Raw genomic sequence first — 22,261 nt, forward strand, 5'->3', positions numbered from 1 at the left:
TCTATGAATTACCTTGGGCAGTATGGCCATGTTCACAGTATTGATTCTTCCTATCCATGAACATGAAATGTTCTTCCATTTGTTTGTATCCTCTTTTATTTCATTGAGCAGTGGTTGGTAGTTCTCCTTGAAGTGGTCCTTCACATCCCTTGTAAGTTGGATTCCTAGGTATTTTATTCTTTTTGTAGCAGTTGTGAATGGGCATTCACTCATGATTTGGCTCTCTGTTTGTTACTGCTGTATAGGAATGCTTGTGGTTTTTGCGTATTGATTTTGTATCCTGAGACTTTGCCGAAGTTGTTTATCAGCTTAAGGAGATTGTGGCCTGAGACAATGGGGTTTTCTAAATATACAATCATGTCATCTGCAAACAGGCACAATTTGACTTCCTCTTTTCCTAATTGAATATCCTTTATTTCTTTCTCTTGCCTGTTTGCCCTGGCCAGAACTTCCAACACTATGTTGAATGTTGAATAGGAGTGGTGAGAGAGCACATCCTTGTCTTGTGCCAGTTTTCAAAGGGAATGTGCTTCCATTTTGCCCATTCAGTATGATATTGGCTGTGGGTTTGTCACAAATAGCTCTTATTATTTTGAGGTACATTCCATCAATACCTAGTTTATTGAGAGTTTTTAGCCTGAAGGGCTGTTGAATTTTGTCAAAAGCCTTTTCTGCATCTATTGAGATAATCATGTGGTTTTTGTCTTTGGTTCTGTTTATGTGATGGATTACGTTTATCGATTTGTGAATGTTGAACCAGCCTTGCATCCCAGGGATGAAGCCCACTTGATCATGGTGGAAAAGCTTTTTGTGTGCTGCTGGATTTGGTTTGCCAGTATTTTATTGAGGATTTTTGCACTGATGTTCATCAGAGATATTGGTCTAAAATTCTCTTTTTTTGTTGTGTCTCTGCCATGCTTTGGTTTCAGGATGATGCTGGTCTCGTAAAATGAGTTAGGGAGGATTTTCTCTTTTTCTATTGACTGGAATAGTTTCAGAAGGAGTGGTACCAGCTCCTCTTTGTACCTCTGATAGAATTTGGCTGTGAATCCATCTGGTCTTGGACCTTTTTTTGGTTGGTAGGGTATTAATTATTGCCTCAATTTCAGGACCTGTTATTGGTCTATTCAGAGATTCAACTTCTTCCTGGTTTAGTCTTGGGAGGGTGTATGTGTCCAGGAATTTATCCATTTCTTCTAGATTTTCTAGTTTATTTGCATAGAGGTATTTATAGTATTCTCTGATTGTATGTTGTATTTCTGTGGGATCAGTGGTGATATCCCCTATATCATTTTTTATTGCTTCTATTTGATTCTTCTCTCTTCTTCTTTATTAGTCTTGCTAGCAGTCTATCAATTTTGTTGATCTTTTCAATAAAACCAGCTCCTGGATTCATTGATTTTTTGCAGGGTTTTTTGTGTGTCTATCTCCTTCAGTTCTGCTCTGATCTTAGTTATTTCTTGCCTTCTGCTAGCTTTTGAATTTGTTTGCTCTTGCTTCTCTAGTTCTTTTAATTGTAATGTTGGGGTGTCGATTTTAAGTCTTTCCTGCTTTCTCTTGTGGGCATATAGTGCTATAAATTTCCCTCTACACACTGCTTTAAATGTGTCCCAGAGATTCTGGTATGTTGTGTCCTTGTTCTCACTGGTTTTAAAGAACATCTTTATTTCTACCTTCATTTCGTTATTTACCCAGTAGTCATTCAGGAGCAGATTGTTCAGTTTCCATGTAGTTGTGCAGTTTTGAGTGAGTTTATTAATCCTGAGTTCTAATTTGATTCCACTGTGGTCTGAGAGACAGTTTGTTGTGATTTCTATTCTTTTACATTTCTTGAGGAGTGTTTTACTTCCAATTATGTGGTCAATTTTAGAATTAGTATGATGTGGTCCTGACAAGAATGTATATTCTGTTGATTTGGGATGGAGAGTTCTGTAGATGTCTATTAGGTCCGCTTGGTACAGAGCTGAGTTCAAATCCTGGATATCCTTGTTAACCTTCTGTCTCATTGATCTGTCTAATATTGACAGTGGGGTGTTAAAGTCTCCCATTATTATTGTGTGGGAGTCTAAGTCTCTTTGTAGGCCTCTAAGAACTTGCTTTTTGAATCTGGATGCTCCTGCATTGGGTGCATATATATTTAGGATAGGTAGCTCTTCTTGTTGAATTGATCCCTTTACCATTATGTAATGGCCTTCTTTGTCTCTTTTGATCTTTGTTGGTTTAAACTCTGTTTTATCAGAGATTAGGATTGCAACCCCTACTTTTTTTGCTTTCAATTTTCTTGGTAGATCTTCCTCCATCCCTTTATTTTGATCCTGCGTGTATCTCTGCATGTGAGATGGGTCTCCTGAATACAGCACACAGATGGATCATGACTCTTTATCCAATTTGCCAGTCTGTGTCTTTTAATTGGAGCATTTAACCCATTTACATTTAAGGTTAATATTGTTATGTGTGAATTTTATCCTGTCATTATGATGTTAGCTGGTTATTTTGCCTGTTAATTGATGTAGTTTCTTCATAGAATCAATGGTCTTTACGATTTGGCATGTTTTTCAGTGCCTGAGGCAGGTTGTTCCTTTCCATGTTTAGTGCTTCCTTCAGGAGCTCTTGTAAGGCAGGCCTGGTGGTGACAAAATCTCTCAGCATTTGCTTGTCTGTAAAGGATTTTATTTCTCCTTCACTGATGAAGCTTAGTTTGGCTGGATATGAAATTCTGGGTTGAAAATTCTTTTCTTTAAGAATATTGAATATTGGCCCCTACTCTCTTCTGGCTTGTAGGATTTCTGCAGAGAGATCTGCTGTTAGTCTGATGGGCTTCCCTTTGTGGGTAACCTGACCTTTCTCTCTGGCTGCCCTTAACATTTTTTCCTTTGTTTCAACCTTGGTGAATGTGACAATTATGTGTCTTGGGGTTGCTCTTTTCAAGGAGAATCTTTGTAGTGTTCTCTGTGTTTTCTGAATTTGAATGTTGACCTACCTTGCTCGGTTGGGGAAGTTCTCCTGAATGATATCGTGAAGAGTGTTTTCTAACTTGGTTCCATTTTCCCTGTCATTTACAGGCACACCAATCAAATGTGGATTTGGTCTTTTTACATAGTCCCATATTTCTTGGAGACTTTGTTCGTTTCTTTTTACTCTTTTCTTTAATCTTGTCTTCTTGCTTTATTTCATTAATTTGATCTTCAATCACTGATATCGTGTTCCACTTGATCGATTCAGCTATTGAAGCTTGTGCATGTGTCACGAAGTTCTCGTGCTGTGGTTTTCAGCTCCAGGAGGTCATTTAAGGTCTTCTCTACACTGTTTATTCTAGTTTGCCATTCATCTAACCTTTTTTTCAAGGCTTTTAGCTTCCTTGTAATGGGTTAGAACATGCTCCTTTAGCTCAGAGAAGTTTGTTATTACCAACCTTCTGAAGCTTACTTCTGTCAGCTCATCAAAGTCATTCTCCGTCCAGTTTTGTTCCATTGCTGGTGAGGAGCTGTGATCCTTTGGAGGAGAAGAGGTGCTCTGGTTTTGGAATTTTCAGCTTTTCTGCTGTGGTTTCTCCCTATCTTTGTGGTTTTATCTACTTTTGGTCTTTGATGTTGGTAACCTACAAATGGGGTTTTGGTGTGGATATCCTTTTTGTTGATGTTGATGCTATTTCTTTCTGTTTGTTAGTTTTCTTTCTAACAGTCAGGGCCCTCAGCTACAGGTCTGTTGGAGTTTGCTGGAGGTCCACTCCAGGCCCTGTTTGCCTGAGTATCACCAAAGGAGGCTGCAGAATGGCAAATATTGCAGAACAGCAAATATGGCTGCCTGATCCTTCCTTTAGAAGCTTCATCCCAGAGGGGCACCCACCTGTATGAGGTGTCTGTTGGCCCCTACTGGGAGGTGTCTATCAGGCTACATGGGGGTCAGGGACCCACTTGAGGAGGCAGTCTGTCTGTTCTCAGAGCTCCAACGCCGTGCTGGGAGAGCCACTGCTCTCTTCAGAGCTGTCAGACAGGGATGATTAAGTCTGCAGAAGTTGTCTGCTGCCTTTTGTTCAGCTATGCCCTGCCCGCAGAGGTGAAGTCTATAGAGGCAGTAGGCCTTGCTGAGTTGCAGTGGGCTCTGTCCAGTTAGAGCTTCCCAGCTGCTTTTTTTTTACCTAGTCAAGCCTCAGTAATGGCAGGTGCCCCTCCACCCACCAGGTTGCAGTGTCACAGGTTGATCTCAGACTGCTGTGCTAGCAGTGAGCAAAGCTCCATGGGCGTGGGACCTGCTGAGCCAGGCATGGGAGGGAATCTCCTGGTCTGCTGGTTGCTAAGACTTTTGAAAACAAAGTATTTGGGCAGAAGTGTACCATTTTTCCAGGTACAGTCTGTCACAGTTTCCCTTGGCTAGGAAAGGGAAATCTCCCAACCCCTTGAGCTTCCCAGGTGAGGCAACACCCTGCCCTGCTTCGGCTTGCCCTCCGTGGGCTGTACCCACTGTGCAACCAGTCCCCATGAGATGAACCAGATACCTCAGCTGGAAATGCAGAAATCATCCATCTTCTGAGTCAATCTTGCTGGGAGCTGCAGACCAGAGCTGTTCCTATTTTGCCATCTTGGAAGCAACCCCCTTTAATATCTTCTTCTTATAAGTACACCAGGCGGACTGGATTAGAACCCACCCTAATGTTCTCATTTTAACTTAATTACCTCTTTAAAAGCCCTATCCCAATGCAGTTACATTCTGAAGTATTAGGTGTTAGGGCTTCAATATATGAATTTTGGGGGTGTACAATTCAGTCCATAACAACTTTGTTGTTTATTTAGCCACTTGTCAATTAACTTGAAATTAAGCATTATTTTCAGATTAATGGGAAGAACAATTTACATTTTTTGTTTCATAGCATTAACAAAGTTATGATGTTTTGTGGAATGAAAAATGGAGCAATTCGAGTCTATGTCCTAAATCAGAATGATCCTTCATTGACCAGTTTGGTGGACTACTGGCACTTTAATATGCATGACAATAATTATGGATGTATTAAAAGTATGGCTAGTAGCTTTGATGATCGTTTTTTGGTGACTGTTGGAGCAGATGGTAATATCTTTGTTTTCAACATTGTTTCTGAATTTATGCTAAGGAAAGATATCAAGGCCAAACTGCCATCTCCCAGGGTATGTAAGTAATTAACCAGTTAATTAATAACAAACTTTATTTAAAAATAGTGATATTAAAATGTTCATATTCTTTATAAATTAAAATTCACATTCACCTTATAGTCTAATCTTCCTGCTAGTATTATAATTTGACTTTCTGGTGCTTCTATATCAAGTATTAAAGGTATTACATTCCCCTTATTATTAAAGATTGTAATTCCCCAGATTAAAAAAGAGTGTGTCAGTTTTTCTATGTAGTCAAAAGTTTGTGTATTAAAAAAACTTTCTTAATCAGTTTTTTTTTTCAAAGTTCACAATTTTTCAGATTTTCTTTTGCTTTTCATTTATTCATTCACTCATTGTAAGGGCTGATATAGGACATATGCCATAAAGTGTGGTTTTGATAGGAGTTGCAAAAATATAGTTGTTTTTAGTATTAGAATGAGACAATGTAGGTCATGATCAAAGATTCAGTATATTTTTTTAAAAGCAGAACTAGATTTTTGGCTTTATGATGAAATTTGAGGGTTCAGATCCCCAAATTATGTCCCTTTTTTCCTGTCATAGAACTTGAATTTCATATTATCAAAGCAAGTTATTTGGATAAATCAGTAGTTAATAATCTTTAGAATTGCTCCTAAGGAGAAAGGAGTTGTATTAGAAAGATTATAGCTAAAATTCCTTTGAACATATTGGCTTCCCATTTAGCAGGTAGCCTACTTCAAAGTACACATAAAGAATATAGGGAAGATATGAGTAGGTCGATTTTCATTTCTTCTAATAGCAAAATTTGGAGTATGGGCTGCTGTTTAGAGAGGGTCCAGCTCAGAAAAAGGAATTACAGGAGGGAAAGTATATGAACAAGAAGAAAATGCCTTTCTACCTGGTGCCAGTCCTCTCTATAGAAATCCATATTGGATAGAAAAATATTTATCCCGCATTTCAATAATCGTGTCCTTTTATTTATGGCTGCAGTCAATGTCCCTCTCTACAGAAACCCATATTGGATAGAAAAATATTTATTCCACATTTAAATTTATGGCTGCAATCAATATTTCTGAAATCACTGAAGCAGACATTGCTTTTAAGAAAAATTAGAAAGAATTTAAAACAAACAAACAAACAGACAAAAAACCCAGAAAACAAGTAAGCTCGGCACTGGTTTGAGGTTCTTACCTTACTGTACTTTAGAATCAGCTGGGAAGCCCTAGAAGTACAGATGCCAGAGCCCACCCAAGAACAATTAAATTAGAATCTCTGAAGGTGAGGCCCAGGCATCAGTATTGTATACAGTATCCTTCATGTGATTCTAATGTGCAGCTAGGATTGAGACCCATTGGCATATATTTTGGAACTGATTGGCATATTTTTGGAACTTTGTTTAACTCAACTTTATTGGAAGCAGCTGTGGCCAGGAGACAATTGCCCCAGTGTCAGCATCAAATCCTGGAAGTCACACTGATATTAGAAAACCAAGGTACTTAGCTCTGGCCAATAAAATAATAAAAAATAAATAAAATTCAATAAATTTTTGTCCTAAGTGATTAATAGTCAGTACAATTTATTAGCCATTACTGTCTCCTATATTGATCATGTTTTATGACTTTGCTTTTATTAAAGTCATAAACCTTGACTTCTGTAAAAACATGTAGATTTACATTTCATACATATAAAGATTAATAAAACAACTTTATCAAAAGAGAATCTTTATTTACTTACAACAAATGACAACAAAACAGAGACTTATCTTCTATGAAAGAGAGTATGGAATAAAGTTTAGTTTTATTTATGAACCGACTAGTTAGCAAGCTAAGACTATTTTGTTCACTGGGTTATAATTCTCCTTCTTTAATATCACAGACTAAGACATTTTACAGCATAGTACCTGAATAAACAGAGTACTTTTAAGTGATTTAGTTCTTAGTTCCCCCAAATTTAAACTGATTTCCTTTCTGAAGGGAGATTTGTATTTCTGATTTCCTATCTTTCTCTTTCAAGGAGGGGGATTATATTGTTCTTTGCATTTTCCACTTTATGTCTTCCTTTGAGAAGGTGATATAAAATGCTTACTTAAAATTTAAAAAATATATATTGAAATATTTCTAGGACACACTGAGGTATTTGGACAAATGATTCATGTGATAAAGGGATATACTAAAAAACAGCATTTTGAAATAAATGGTCTAGACTTTTGTGAATTCTGTGTCAATAGCATATGAACATTAGTAATTTACATTTTGAGGGGAAATTATGGGGATATTAACATTTTGTAAACATATGATTAGGTTAAGACTTTTCCTATGTACTCCTTCAAATAAAGCAGAAATGAATAAGTTTAGTAAACTGTAATTTTTTCCTTGGATTTTTGTGAAACTGTTTTTCAGACCTACAGTTATTAGAAATTGGCAGGAAAAAAAACCGAACCAATTTGAATTTTTAATTTACTTCTTCCTAGATATTTTATGGAAAATGCTATGCAATTTTAAAGGGCTAACCTTTTACTTCCCTTCTTATAGTTTGGAATTGAAACAGAGCCAATTCCAGAAGACATTGAAGATCCCAAAGCCTACAGGTATGGGAATTTTTGATAAATACTGACTAGACCTGAGATTTTACAAAACAAATCAACAGTGCAGAAGTTGACCAAGTTTAATGAATTTTCAAATTATTGAATACTAATTTTCTCTGCTGTTTCTGTATCACAACCTGTTATTGTTTTAAATTTCTGTTTTCAGTATCGAGAATGCTAGGAGAAAAAGAGAACATGACAAGTTAATGAAAGAAGTGGAAGAAATAAAGGCACGGAAGAGAGAGCAAATCAAAGCTTTGAGGATTAAATTTTGTAAACTATTAGAAATGAATGAAGAATTACCAAAGCATATGCAGTTTAAACGAACAGTAAGCCTAATATAAACTTGATTTTTATTTTAACATATGCTCTTTCTGGATAGAGATGACTATTTTCCCAACAAGTAGAAACACTTAAAATCATTTTTCTTTTCTGTTTGTTTCTTTCAAAATTTCAATAGCCATTTATTTTGGGCATCTTTTAATTTGTATGTGGGGTTTATCTATTTTAATCAGTTAAGATTCTTGTTGATACAAATTGTTTTACATCAACTGTTGTCATAGAACACATGAAAGGAATACATGGGGAAGAAATAAAGTAGAACCCAAGAGTTCTTTTAAGTTTTCTGTTATAGAGACATGAATAACAGATATACTGAAGTATAATCAAAAATTGACCTGAAGCATCCGGTGGCTGGCTTCATTGGGAATTATGGCTAAACGTCATCCCGATTTGATCACCGCAAGCAGACTGGTGTTGCTATTGGAAGACTGTGTGAAAAATGTGATGGCAAGTGTGGATTTGTGATTCCTACGTGCGTTCCTGCACTCTGGTGCGCATATGTGATGAGTGTAACTATGGATCTTACCAGGGGTGCTGTGTGATCTGTGAAGGCCCTGGGGTTTCTGATGCCTGTTATTGTAAGGAAGTGCACCATCCAGGAGAAGGATAGGGATGGCTGCCCAAAGATTGTCAGTTTGGGTAACTCTAAGACAGACCTTTTCTATGAACGCAAAAAATATGGCTTCAAGAAGAGGTGATTGGTGGGTGGCCCCTTCCTCCCCTCCACATCAAGCTTCTGCAGCTGCCAGAAAAGATGCCTACTACTAGCAGCAGAAAGGGAGTGGAGCCCAGAGCATCACCAGGAGTGCCTTCTAGTGTACTGTCACCTTGCCACCCACTCCTCTCCCTTCACCCAGACACATAGAAGGGATGGAAAAGGATTCTTCACAGAGCACTCTGGTACACTATATCAGAGAAAAATTGATAGATTAGCTAATGGTTTTTCTTGAATTTGAGAAGCAAAGCCCTGTTCTCCATATTGATATGTTCTCCCTCAACCAAGATCTTCTAAAAAGAAATAATATTTTAGTCTTCTGCTTGAGGAGTTGACTGTGAAGCTATGCCCACTGAAATATGTGAAACGTGTTCTTGCAGCAGCTCTGGTGGCAGTTATCCTCGAGGAAACTTCGGTGTGTGGTGGGAAGCTATCAGAACAAGAAACGTAGGCATTTAATCTTATAACACTTGTGCTGGTTTCATGTTATTTTCCTTCTGAGAAATTAGAAACCCTTTCTGTTGCTATTATATTAATAAAGTTGGTGTTTGTTTTCTGGTTAAAGAAATAAAACAAAAAAACTGTGGTCAGAATAGCAGGTCTTCAAAATATAAAGCAGAAAATAAAATACAGGTCTTTAGGCCGGGTGCGGTGGCTCATGCCTGTAATCCCTGCACTTTGGGAGGTCGAGGCAGGTATATCGCCATCAAGAGATCGAGACCATTCTGGCTAACACAGTGAGACACTGTCTCTACTAAAAATACAAAAAAAATTAGCTGGGCGTGGTGGCGGGCGCCTGTAGTCCCAGCTACTCAGGAGGCTGAGACAGGAGAATGCCGTGAAACCTGGGAGGCGATGTGCAGTGAGCTGAGATTGGGCCACTGCACTCCAGCCTGGGGGGCAGAGTGAGACTCCGTCTCAAAACAACAACAACAACAAAAAAGCGGTCTTTATTCTACAATGTGTATAATTATATAATTTCTTATAAAGTATAAAATTACTTTAACACAATACCCAAAATAATAACAGTAGTCATTTTTTATAATTCCATAAGCATTTTAAATACAGACATGTTGAGATGCAAAATTATGCTGTGCTATGCAACTTTTGCCTCAATTAATCACCTCACTAGCTCAGGCTGAATATTCACTCTCTGAAGCACTTCCTCAGGCATGCCAAAAGTAGGACTAGCAGATGAAATTACATACGTGGTTTATCTCTCTCAATCCAATGAAGCCTTTCAGTGATCTTCAGGACAGCCAACACCCACCATGAATAGCATACACCTGGTAACTTCCCTGGCCTTCCATTACATCCACCCGAGGGTAACTCATTCACAAAACTACTAACCAAGTAAATCAGAATTTACTTGATGTGACTGACTTGGTAATAATCAGGAATCCTGTGCAACAATAAATGTACCCAGCATGGGATTCAGAACCTGGTCTGCAACCAAATCCACCATCAAAATTCATACACAGATAAAACAAATTCAACTGCCTTTTTTACATTAATAGCATCAAGCTTCCCCAGGAGAGCCAGTTTCCACCACACAAAAAGAGAATCTTGTATCAATTTCCCCCTACTTTATAAAAGTAGATTTTTCCCATCCCGTGAAACAGCTGGTCTCTCTGCCCTGCACTGTGTTCATCCCTTATCTTTCAGTCTGGCCCCCTCTGGTCCAGTGCTTCTGTTTGCTGATAAAACTACCATAGTGCACGTTGGAACTTCCAGCAGACCATTAGCTCCAGTTAGAGCAGCTGCTCAGGTTGACCCCAAAAGTCTCCAGCAAGAGAACCATCTTCTTTCTATAGACTTGGAACATACTCCACAACTTTTTTACATCAAAAACATTAATGCTATCATACAGAGTAAGAATCTGGACAGCACTAAGAGTGTATAAAAGATGAGGATCATGTCTGATAATTAGCACTTATTCCACCAAACTCATGTTGGCAAGACTTAATAAATGTCAGAATTTCTTCACCATTCATGCAATGAAGTTGTCCCATGAGATCCAATACTGTCAGACCCCAATAGATGCCACTCATTCTCAAATACTCAGATATATAGTATCATAATCATCTTTCTTTGAGCCATAGGATGTGATACAATCTACATATTTCTCCAGTAATAAAGTATCTGGTGTATCTCACTTGATAATAATATACCCATGTCTAAGACTGAAAAGCCAAAATCATCTTTAAGCTTCTTTTTATCTGGCCAGTTAGTATGTTTGCAGCAAATAAACTACTCTAGAACTTAACACACTGCTTGGTTTGGAAGCAGATGAACCTTTTTCCATAATACAAAGTTTACTATTGGATTTACCTACCACACTTTTCTTTTTTGGTAGCAAGATAAGACATAAGTATAGGTTTGAATCTGGTTATCAGCTCTTATTGTACTTAGCCAAAATACAATGGGTAGATACATGTATAATTTGATTATCTGTGGTTCTATTTCTATAATTTATCAGATCTATTGAAAAGACAGTACCTGGTTGATCTACAAAACTTTAAAAAAATGATTTAATATAGTTGTAGCTATGGGGGCAATCACAAAATTGTTTAAGCCAATTTTGTATTCTACCTTTTTTTTGTGACTTACTGCAAAGCCCAAAGCCCCATGTACCTGCTAGTGGTTACCTTTTTTTCATTTTGTACCCCTTCCTAAATGGAGTTAGTTAACCATCTAATCAATTAAAAACCCATAATTCTTAATATACTCATGGATTACCCAGTCCTGTAGTTCTAGAAGCATTTTGCCAATTTCATATAAAAAAATGCTTTGGTGAAATCATGATTTAATCATGTTGGTTAAAAAAACCAAGTCAAAATAGTTAAAAGACCTTTATGCTGTTTTTCTAAGATAAATGTTGAAACTTCCAGAGCATGGGTAATAACATTTAAGATAAAAAACAACTGAGGCGAGTGCTGTGCTAAGCACTTTGTACACATCATTACTTAAATGAAACACAAACACCTCTGGAAAGAATAATTACTACTCACAATTTAGCACAAATATTGGCTCTGATATTTTTCCAGGGATGCAGGTAAGAAACAGGAGACCTCTTCTGGGAGAAAGTGGAGCCCTTTGTGAAGGAGATTCAACAAAAACTTGGTGATGTCAAGAAGACACCAGATACTGCTCTTTCCTGGGTGGGGTCACACCAGGGGGGATGTTCAGATAATGATCAGTTGCTATAAGCGTCTACCTCATGTCTACTTTTTATGTAATGGTAGTTTCTTTGAGAGTATTTTTTAAAACTGTGTACTCTCCAAATATTGATAGCATTCATTATTTTTATTGTGGGAAAAAAAATCTTAAACTGTGTAGCTTTATTTGCATTATTGTGAATTGTGAAGAACATTTCTCCTTATATTATGGAAGTAAAGTTAAAAATATGCTGTTTTTCTTCTGTAATGGACAGAGTTTATGATATTTGGGGAAGAGTTATGATGCAACATGAAACTGGGGACAAAACTGAAATCTATGAAACAGAGTTGATGAAGTACCCATTGTGATAAACAGATCTTCTTATCTGCAGGATTTTGATGTAGATTCCAAAATCCGTGCTGAGATGCACAGAAAAACAGCTTTCAAAATTCAACAAGTGGAAAAGGAATTAGCTTGGGAAAAAGAGAAACATGAACTCGGCCTAATGAAGCTAAAGAATCGGTAGGATCCATATTCCCTACAAGCCAAGACGTTTGAGAGCCCATGTTTGAATAACATAGTTTATAGTAGTGTCAGTGAAGTGGCCAGATAAGAGGGCTCTGGAAGTACCCACTGACTTGAAATCTCAAGGAATCCTCTTGTCACTGTTACTGATCTTTTACTGAACTTTCTGTGTACTCCTTTCTAGTTTAAATGTGGGAAATTTGTTTAATATTTAGATTTTAAAATTATATAATACATATTTACTTTGTCTTGATTAATTATGTATTTCATATCAAATTAATTAATGAACATGATGTATTAAGAAATAAAAAATCAAATGTAACCAAAGGACTTTAAACAAAAGACAACCAGAGGTGGCTCTGGTTTTATCCCTCTCATGCATCAATTTGACTTCCAGGGGAAATGATCTTTTGGCCATCTACTGAGATATAATTTACATAAGTAAAGTACATAAATCTTAACATCTTGAAAATTTTTTACAGATGTATAAATATATCTACTACTCAGAATAAGATAGAGAACATTTATAGCACTCCAGAAAGTTTCACCATGTCCCCCTCACCTCAGGAAATACTCTCCAAAGTTGAACCTTTATTGCCATATATTAGTTTTGTTTGTGAATTCCATATACATAGAGTGTTAGAGTATGGATTCTTTTGCATCTGACCTTTTTCTAAAACTCATATGATGTCTACGATTATCAGTGTTACATGTATCAGTAGTTCATTCTTTTCCACTGCTTTTTAATATTTCTTTAAAATGATTATACCACAGTTTATCCCTTCTACTGTTAATAGATATTTGAGTTGTTTCTATTTTTTGGCTACCATAAATAATGCTACTATGAACATTGTGTATGTTTTTTGATGGATATAAGTGCTTATTTCTGTTGGCCATAGGTAATATGCCTGTGTAGTTTTGTTAGATCCTGTCAGTTTTTCAAAACGGTTTGAAAATTTACACTCTTCAATTTACACACTTACCATCAATGTATGAGAATCCCAATTGATCCCCACTGTGTTAGTGTCTTAGAGCTCCTGTACAAAAATACTACAAACTGATTGGCTTAAAACTGGTTATTTATTGTCTCACAGTTCTGGAGGCTAGAAGTCCAAAATCAAGGTGTCAGGCAAGTTGGTTCTTTCTGAGGACTTGGTGGGGGAGAATCTGTTCCATACCTGTCTCCAAGCGTCTAGTGGTTTGCCAGCAATCTTTGGTTTTCTTGGCTTATGAATCCATCACTCCAAATCCTCTGCTTTCACTCAATGTTCTCCCTGTGTCTCTTCATTACAGGTTTCCCTGTGTATGTCCATCTCTGTGTCCACATTTCCCCTTTTTATAAGAACACCAGTCATGTTTCATTAAGGCCTGCTGTAATGATCTCATTTTAACTTGATTGCCTCTATCAAGACTGTATTTTCAAATAAGGTCACACTCTGTGGTGCTGAGAGTTAGGACCTCAACATAGCTTTTTGGGGGGACACAAATCCCAAAAATACTCATGCTTGGGATTGTCAGCCCTTTAAATTCCAGCTATTCTGTAGTAGCATCTCAGCATGGTTTAAATTTGCATCGCCCTGACGAGTGATGATTTTCAGCCCCTTTTCATATATTTACCAATCATTTTTGTATTTTCTATTGTTAGGTGTTCATTCCAGTCTTTTGTCCATTTTTAAAACCGGGTTGCAGGAGTTATGTATATCTTCTGGATATGAGCTTTGGTTATTTATATATATGTATCATATGAGTGACTATGTATATAACATGTATGTATGTGTATATGTGTGTGTATGTGTGTGTGTGTGTTTGCACATATAAAATACCTTGCTGTAGTATGTGGCTTTAGTCTCTTAATAGAGTTGTTTGTTGAATACAAGTTTTTTCTTTTGATGAAGTTCAACTTATTAGTCTTTTTTTAAAGATTAATGCTTTTGTGTTATACCTAAAGAACTTTTGCCTACTCCCAATTCATAAAATAATTCTGTGTTTTCTTCTAGAAACTCTATTGTTTTTCCATCTTTAATAATTTTTATGGGTGGTGTGAGATCATGTCATTTGCTTTTATATTGATATCCAATTGACCTAGTATTGTTTGTTTAAATGACCATCCGTTCCTTACTAGATTGTAGTGATGCTTTTGTCATAAGTCAGGTAACTGTACATGTGAGGGTCTGTTTCTGAACTCTTTATTCTATCTCATTGGCCTATCTGTCTATCCAGATGCCAGTATCGCTCTGTCTTAATTAAATCTTGACATCTAATATTGTAAATCCTCCAGCTTTGTTATTCATCTCCAAGATTGATTAGGTTCTTTGCATAGAATTGACTTACCAATTTTTACAAAAATCTGCTAAAATTTGTATTGGCATTACATGGAATCTATAGAAATAATAGACATTAAGGAATAAATTCCTATTTAGGAATAATAGACATTTAAATAATATTTAAGTAATAAATATTATCTTACAAAAAAAGATATATCTTAAAAAAGAATCAGTTTTAATATTTTTATAGTGGTTACAACCATATATCTAAATAATGTATTTATATGTATTTATTATTAGTCGTTTTTATTGACTTCCTAATGTGGTAGCTAAGGATTTTCCTCACTTTAACTTATGCTTTCCTCTACCTTCTTGAAAATGTAGAATATATTATAACAATTATATAAATTTTATATATAATATGTAATTCTACATAATTATATATAAATGAAGAATATATTATAATAATTGCTTTAATGTCCTTGTCTGCTAGTTATATTATCTGCACCATTTCTGTGCATGTTTCTATTGACTGATATATTTCTCTTCATTTTGGGTTACATTTTTATGCTTTTTTAAATGCTTTTTTGGGTTACATTTTTATGCTTTTTGCCTGTCTGCCTGGTAAATTTTGATTGTAAATTTTGCATTGTAGGTGCTAGGTATTTCTGTATACTTAAATTTTTTTTGTAACTTTTTAAAAAATACTTTAAATTCTAGGGTACATGTGTACAACCTGCAGGTTTGATACATAGATATACACGTGCCATGTTGGTTTGCTGCACCTATCAGCTCATCATTTAAATTAGGTATTTCTCCTAATGCTATCCCTCCCCGCAGCCCTTCACCCCCTGACAAGTTTCCTGTCCTGTGTCCAAGTGATCTCATTGTTCAATTCCCACCTATGAGTGAGAACATGTGCTGTTTGGTTTTCTGCCCTTGTGATAGTTTGCTGAGAATAATGGTTTCCAGCTTCATCTATGTCCCTGCAAAGAACATGAACTCATCCTTTTTTTTACGGCTGCATAGTATTCCATGGACGGAGTCTCACTCTGTCACCCAGGCTGGAGTGCAGTGGCATGATCTCGGCTCGCTGCAACGTCCGCCTCTTGAGTTCAAGCAATTCTCTGCCTCAGCCTCCTGAATAGCTGGGATTGCAGGTGACTGCCACCATGCCCAGCTAATTTTTTTGTATTTTTAGTAAAGATAGGGTTTCACCATCTTGGCCAGGTTGGTATTGAACTCTTGACCTCATGATCCACCTGCCTAGGCCTCCCAAAGTGCTGGGATTACAAGCGTGAGCCACTGCGCCTGGCTTAAATTTTTTTTTTTTTTAATTTGAATAGGTTTTTGGGGAACAGGTAGTGTTTGGCTACTTGAAAAATTTTTTAGTGGTGATTTCTGAGTTTTTGGTGCACACATCACCTGAGCAGTGTACACTGTACAAAATGTGTAGTCTTTAATCCTTCGCCATCCCCCACCCTTTCCCCTGGGTCCCAGCAGAGCTACCGGGCTCCGGGTTGGTACTGGGGAGTGTCTGCAAAGAGTCCTGTGATATGATCCTTCTTCAGGTCTTGAAGCCATGGATACCAGAACCTGCTCCTGTGGAGGTAGCAGTGGAGTGAAGCAGACTCTGTGAGGGTCCTTGGTTGTGTTTTTGTTTAGTATGCTCATTTTGTGTTGGGTGGCCTCCAGCCAGGAGGTGGTGCTTTCAAGAACCCATCAGCTGCGGTCCTGTAGGGAGGATGCAAACTTGCCCTAGAGACACCTAGTTAAGTATTCAGGTTTCTCAGGCAGTAGGCAGGGCCATATGGAGTTCCCAAGAGATTATGACCTTTGTCTTCAGCTACCAGGGCAGGTAGAGAAAGACCACCAGATCAGGGCAGGGATAGGTGTGTCTGAGCTCAGCATCTCCTTGGGTGGGGCTTCCTGTGGCTGCTGTGGGGAATGGAGGTGTGGATCCCAGTCCAATAGAGTTATATTCCTAGGGGGATTATGGCTGCCTTTGCTGAGTCATACAGGGAAGTTGAGGAAAGCTGGTAGTGATAGGCCTGACCCCACTCCCATGCAACCCACAGTCCTAAAGGCTGGTTTCACTCCTACCATACCCTCCCAACAGCACCAAGTCTATTTCCAGGCAGCTGCTGAGCAGAGCTGAGAACTGCCCCAGACCAGGACCCTCCCCATTGAGAAGGCAAGTAGATTCCGTTTTTTGGCATCTCAGGGAACCTGCATCCATGATGCAGTTCCTTCAGAGGGTCTGTGGATTCTCTCAACTTTTCTGAGTATGTTCCTGTGGTAGTTCTTGGAGCAAAAGTTCATGATGTGAGTCTCCACACGATGCTCTGTCCCCATCTGCAAGCTAATCCTGCCTCCTATCTGCCATTTTAATCTCTGTATACTTTTAAATATTCTTGAACTTTGTTCTGGAATTTAGTTAAGTTACATGGAAATATATATATATATTTTTTTTTTTGAGGCTTGCCTTTAATCTTTGTTAGGTGAGATCAGGGCAGCCTTCAGTCTAGGGCTAATTTTTTTCCAGCTACTAAGACAACACTCTTCTGAGTAGTATATCCTATGTCCCATGTATTATCAGGTTTATGGGAACACAAGTTATTTCAACTGTGTGAGATCTGTGGATTATTCTGCCTGCTCCTTTCTGGTGTTTCTTTTCCCAGCCTCAGGTAGACTCCTCCTCATGCAGTGCTGATCAGTGCTTAAAACTGCAGAGTGGAAGGGAGCTCTCTGCAGATCTTCAGAGCTCTCTCTCTCTGACTCTGGTTCTCTCTCTCCCTCTGACTCTGGTTCTCTCTCTCCCTCTCTCTCTATCGTGCAGCTGTCTCCTCTCTGGTACTTCACCCTGAAAACTATAATCTCTGAATGGTTGAGTTCCTGGCTAATATTTCAACATTTGAATCCCTGAATTATAACCAGATTGCTACATGCTAAAAGATGAAAGTGGTGAAGAAGTTCCTGTCAGGAAGAACTCTCAACATAGCAGCCTATGTTGGCTTTAATAAGTATTCACAGTATATATAAGTTGTGTGTGTGTGTGTGTGTGTGTATACATGTATATATATATATACATGTATACACACACACACACAGACACACATATATGAATCCTATCTCACAAACTTAGGTATGTAAGTACATCGCTGTTCTTTATTTTATTTAAACTGACTTAAATCTGACTTTCACTCTGGGTTTCTATTCTATCAAGAAGATAGGAAAGTCAGTCTTAGTACTGCTGAAGGTCATTGTCTCATTTTCCCAGACTGCCTGATTCTTTTAGTCCTTTGATTCTGTGGTTTCTGTGCTCTGCTGGAGCAGGCAATGTTTTGTGAGACCAGGAGTCTCCTGTGCCATAGATCAAACACACACACAGGCATCACTCTTAAGGCCTTACCATCTCCCCAGATGCTTTCAGATGCAGGGAACAAGTGCCCACAGCTCTGGGACCAACTTGCCCATCCTCCTCCGAGTCAAGGTTCACTTCTGCCTCCCCACGTCCTTGTTATCAAATACTCTTTTCCTTAACTCCTGCTTTCTGTCCCTGGTCTGGGGACCCTCCATCCACCATAGCATCATGTTTTCAGGGAACATATGGAAGGAGATAATAAGAACCTAGCTAGCTATCTGATTGGAATGTGGGGAGAGGATAAAATTGTACCAGATAACACTGGTATCACCAACGTTTTCATCTTTACCAATCTAACAGGCAAAATATAACAACTCTTGATTGAATAATCTGCATCCTTTTTATTATTGGTGGGATTCAGCATTTCCTTTCATGTGCCTATGGTTCATTTATATGTATTCTTCTGAGAATTGTCTGTTTAGATTTCTTGTTCATTTTTCTTTGGGTTCTGTTTATTTCCCACATTATTTTTAATTTTAGCCTCTTTATCTCTATTACAGATATTTGCCAGTTATTCTACATATTGTAAATGCTTTCTCCTGCTCTGCCATTTGCTTTAAACTTTGTTCATATTTTTCTAACTGTGCAGAATTTTTAATTTTTATGTGATCAAAACCAGCTATATTTTCCTTCATGTTGTGTCTGGAGTTGGTTCCTTCCAGTGGGTTCTTGGTCTTGATGACTTCAAGAATGAAGCCACGGACCTTTGCAGCAAGTGTTGCAGTTCTTAAAGGTGGTGCGGACCCAAAGAGTGAGCAGCAGCAAGATTTATTGTGAAGAACAAAAGAACAAAGCTTCCACAGCATGGAAGGGGACCTAAGCGGGTTGCTGCTACTGGCTGGGGTGGCCAGCTTTTATTCCCTTATTTGTCCCCACCCACGTCCTGCTGATTGATCCATTTTACAGAGTGTTATTGGTCCATTTTACAGAGTGCTGATTGGTACATTTACAATCCTTTAGCTAGACAAGAGTGCTGATTGGTGCGTTTTTACAGAGTGCTGATTGGTGCATGTACAATCCTATAGCTAGACCCAGAGTGCCGATTGGTGTGTTTTTACAGAGTGCTGATTAGTGCATTTACAATCCTTTAGCTAGACACAAAGCGCTGATTGGTGCGTTTTTACAGAGTGCTGATTGGTGCATTTACAATCCTTTAGCTAGACACAGAGGGCTGATTGGTGTATTTACAATCCTCTAGCTAGACAGAAAAGTTCTCCAAGTCCCCACTCGACCCAGGAAGTCCAGCTGGCTTCACCTCTCAATCCCCCCTCTAAACAGGACACCCCAACTGATGTTGGGAATTGGGTGATGACCGCTCTAGCTACTTCCTGCTGGATAGGGGTAAAGAAGGGGTCCTGTAGTTATAGTGTCCTCCAGAGGGTAACTCTCTAGGTCAGGCAAAGGGCCAGTGGGTCAATCCAGGAGTCCTTGGTAGAAGTTGTTAGTTGAACTCATTAGGTTCCATTTGTAAGACCATCTGTAGCTGATGGCATCAATCCTGGAGGGAACAAATTTGACAAGGAGGCTAAAAACACAGGGCCCGAAGGCAAGTAATAGCAAGATGGCTGCCATGGGACCTAGAAAGGGGAGAAGCCATGTCGTCTAACTCCAGAGGTTGGTGTAAGAGTTTGAAAGGTGTTGTCTGATTTCGGAAGGCTTTTCCTGTAAACACCGGGCAGCGTCTCATACTATCCCTGATTGGTTAGTGTAAAAACAACACTCTTCTCCTAAGAAAGTTCAGAGTCCTCCTTTCTCAGCAGTGAAGAAGTCTAGGCCTCGGCAGTTTTGGAAAGTCAGTGCTGCCAAAGAGTCTATTTGGGATTGTAGAGTAAGGATAGATTTCATTATTTCTTGCAAACTGTCTGAGAAATCCTTTGAGAGTGTGTGGTAGTAGTATAATGAAGTAGATAAACTGGCTCTTCCAGTTCCTATAGCAGCAGCCATTCCTAACCCTATAAGTAGGGGCATTAGTTGTATGTCTCTGCGCTGATGGACTTGATCTTTGAGGGATACTGATAGGGTCTGATTTCCTCAAGATTAGAGGTTAGGATAATACATGTTACACTGTTAACTTTTAGCAAACTTTACTTTTGTTGAAAACCTTGTAAGTTTGGGATTTCAATTATTCTTTGCTATTAATAAGACCTCGTTCAGTCCATATTAACTTAGAATTGGCATAGATGGCTCCTTCCTGATTCTGTAAGTACTTTCAAGTTTAGCTGAGTGCAGACAACTCGCATGTTTGAGCGGACAATTATTAGGCAATTTTCCTAACTCTGCTTCTACAAGAGTTTCCTTATAACTTACTGAATACCCATTGTGTCTTTTTCCCTTAATCGCCCAGGAGGAACCATCTATCGTCCTGTCCTGAAGGGGTCCCTCCTAGGTCTGGTCGGACCCCTGTATGGCAACCAATCAAGATCTAGATCCCTTATTAGGAGGTCAAATCGTCTTTTTCCAACAGAACAGTCCCACACTTCAAGATTTGAGCCAGTAAGCTACCCCTCTGCCTTTCCTATTTTTTTGACTTAGAATATTTCTGACCTGGTGAGGTGTGCTCACATTGAGGTTACCTCTAAAAGTTATTTTCCAACTTTCTTCTGCTAGCAAAGCAGCTGCTGCCACAGATTGAATGCATCTGGGACATCTGTAGGCCACTGGGCCAAGGATCTCTGATAGGGAGGCTATGGGTTGTCAGTGGCCTCAGTGCTTTCGGGCTACACCCTTGTTTACACTGACAACAAAGTGATATTGGAGTGTTATAGGGTCACGGAGAAGACTGTCAATTATTAATTACAGGTTTTAAATTTACCCTGGCTTTTAAAGGAATAGGGTACACTCTTTTTTCTTTACTACTTCCATCTCTCTTTCTTTCTCTTCGACTTCTTTGTCTCTTTCTCTCTTTCTGACTCCCTCTTTGTCTCTTCCTCTCCCTCTTTGACTTTCTGTCTCTCTCTCTCTCTGACTCCCTCTTTGTCTCTCTATCTCTTCCTCTTTCTGTCTCTTTCTCTCTTCCTCTCTGACTCTTTCTTTGTCTGTCTCTTCCTCTATCTCTTTCCTTCTCTTTCTTTTTGACTTCCTGTCTTTCCCTTTCTCTCTCTCTTTATCTCTCTGCCTCTTCCTCTCCCTTTCCTCTCTGCTGGTCTTTCCCTGCCTCTGCCAGCCACTTTTGCTGGTGTTTTCCCCTCTCCTTCCCCTTTTGATGGCTTTGGCAGTGTAAGACTGCCACCTCCTTGGGTTTTTGCACTGTGTGCAATAACTCCATGGTTTCCTTGTGATATTTAATGGGGGTTCCTCCAGAGGTTAGGGACTCCCTTTCTTTCCATGTTGCAGAATGAGCATGTAGGATTAGATAAACATACGTACTATCTGTAGCCAAGTCTCCCAATTACAACTGAGGAGGTGGGAGAAATACCTGGTTACAGGCTGTCCCAGGATTCGTCGGATGGTAACAGACCTTGAGGACAGCTGTCTGGGACAGGAGTTTAACACTGAGAAAGCTGTGCCAGTGTCCAGGAGGAAGTCAATTTCCTGACCTCAATGGTTAAACATACCCAGGGCTCAGTGAGGGTGATTACATGAGCTGGCGCTTGCCCTGGGAACCCTCAGTCCGGTTGTTGGATCATCTGTTTAGGGGCTTCTGGCCCGGAGAACCTTTGTCCTCTGGGGCAGTGCACCTTCCAGTGATTGCCTCAGCATAGTGGACGTGGGCAAGGGGGCAGCTTGTTTCTCATTGGACAACTTTTTTTAAAGTGTCCTTGCAAAGCACACAGATAACAAGCCCTACCAGGTGATTGGCCTGCTCCATTTTCTGTCCTCTCTGAACCACCGAGGTTTGTCTGAGGGCCATGACTAAGGCTGTGGCCTTTCTCTGATCTCACTTTTCCTTTTCAGCCTGTTCCTTTTGGTCCCTATTATAGAACACCGAGGTTGCCAGGTTTAGTAATGCCTCCAGATTTTGTTCAGGGCCCAGGGCAAGCTTTTGGAGTTTTCTCCTGATTCCTGTGGCTAATTGGGTAATAAACTTATCTTTTAGGATCAGTTGACCCTCGAGGGAGTCAGGTGACAGGGGAGTATATTTTCTTAAGGCCTCCTGTAGCCACTCAAGGAAGGCAGAAGGATTTTCTTTGTTTCCCTGAGTTA

The 22,261-nt window shown here is 38.9% G+C and overlaps 1 protein-coding gene and 1 pseudogene across 6 annotated transcripts in view; both read left to right on the forward strand.

The window, feature by feature from the left end:
- Nucleotides 1-22,261, forward strand: part of CFAP44 (cilia and flagella associated protein 44) — a 149,361-nt gene that overhangs the window by 71,739 nt on the left and 55,361 nt on the right. For 4 of the 6 annotated variants that reach the window (XR_004437110.1, XM_033211253.1, XM_033211255.1 and 1 more), the window contains 4 exons: nt 4,868-5,138; nt 7,637-7,692; nt 7,856-8,018; nt 12,297-12,427. Coding sequence is in view for 5 of the 6 variants with exons in the window: in XM_033211253.1 (XP_033067144.1) it covers nt 4,868-5,138; nt 7,637-7,692; nt 7,856-8,018; nt 12,297-12,427 (621 nt within the window). In the remaining variant the exon portion in view is untranslated. The remainder of the gene's footprint in view (nt 1-4,867; nt 5,139-7,636; nt 7,693-7,855; nt 8,019-12,296; nt 12,428-22,261) is intronic. The other 2 variants (XM_033211254.1, XM_033211256.1) reach the window with 2 other exon arrangements.
- On the forward strand, nt 8,041-9,413 carry LOC117083518 (annotated as a pseudogene).

This window comes from Trachypithecus francoisi, unplaced genomic scaffold, assembly GCF_009764315.1.
Source record: "Trachypithecus francoisi isolate TF-2019V2 unplaced genomic scaffold, Tfra_2.0 Lachesis_group0, whole genome shotgun sequence".
Taxonomy (NCBI): Eukaryota; Metazoa; Chordata; class Mammalia; order Primates; family Cercopithecidae; genus Trachypithecus; species Trachypithecus francoisi.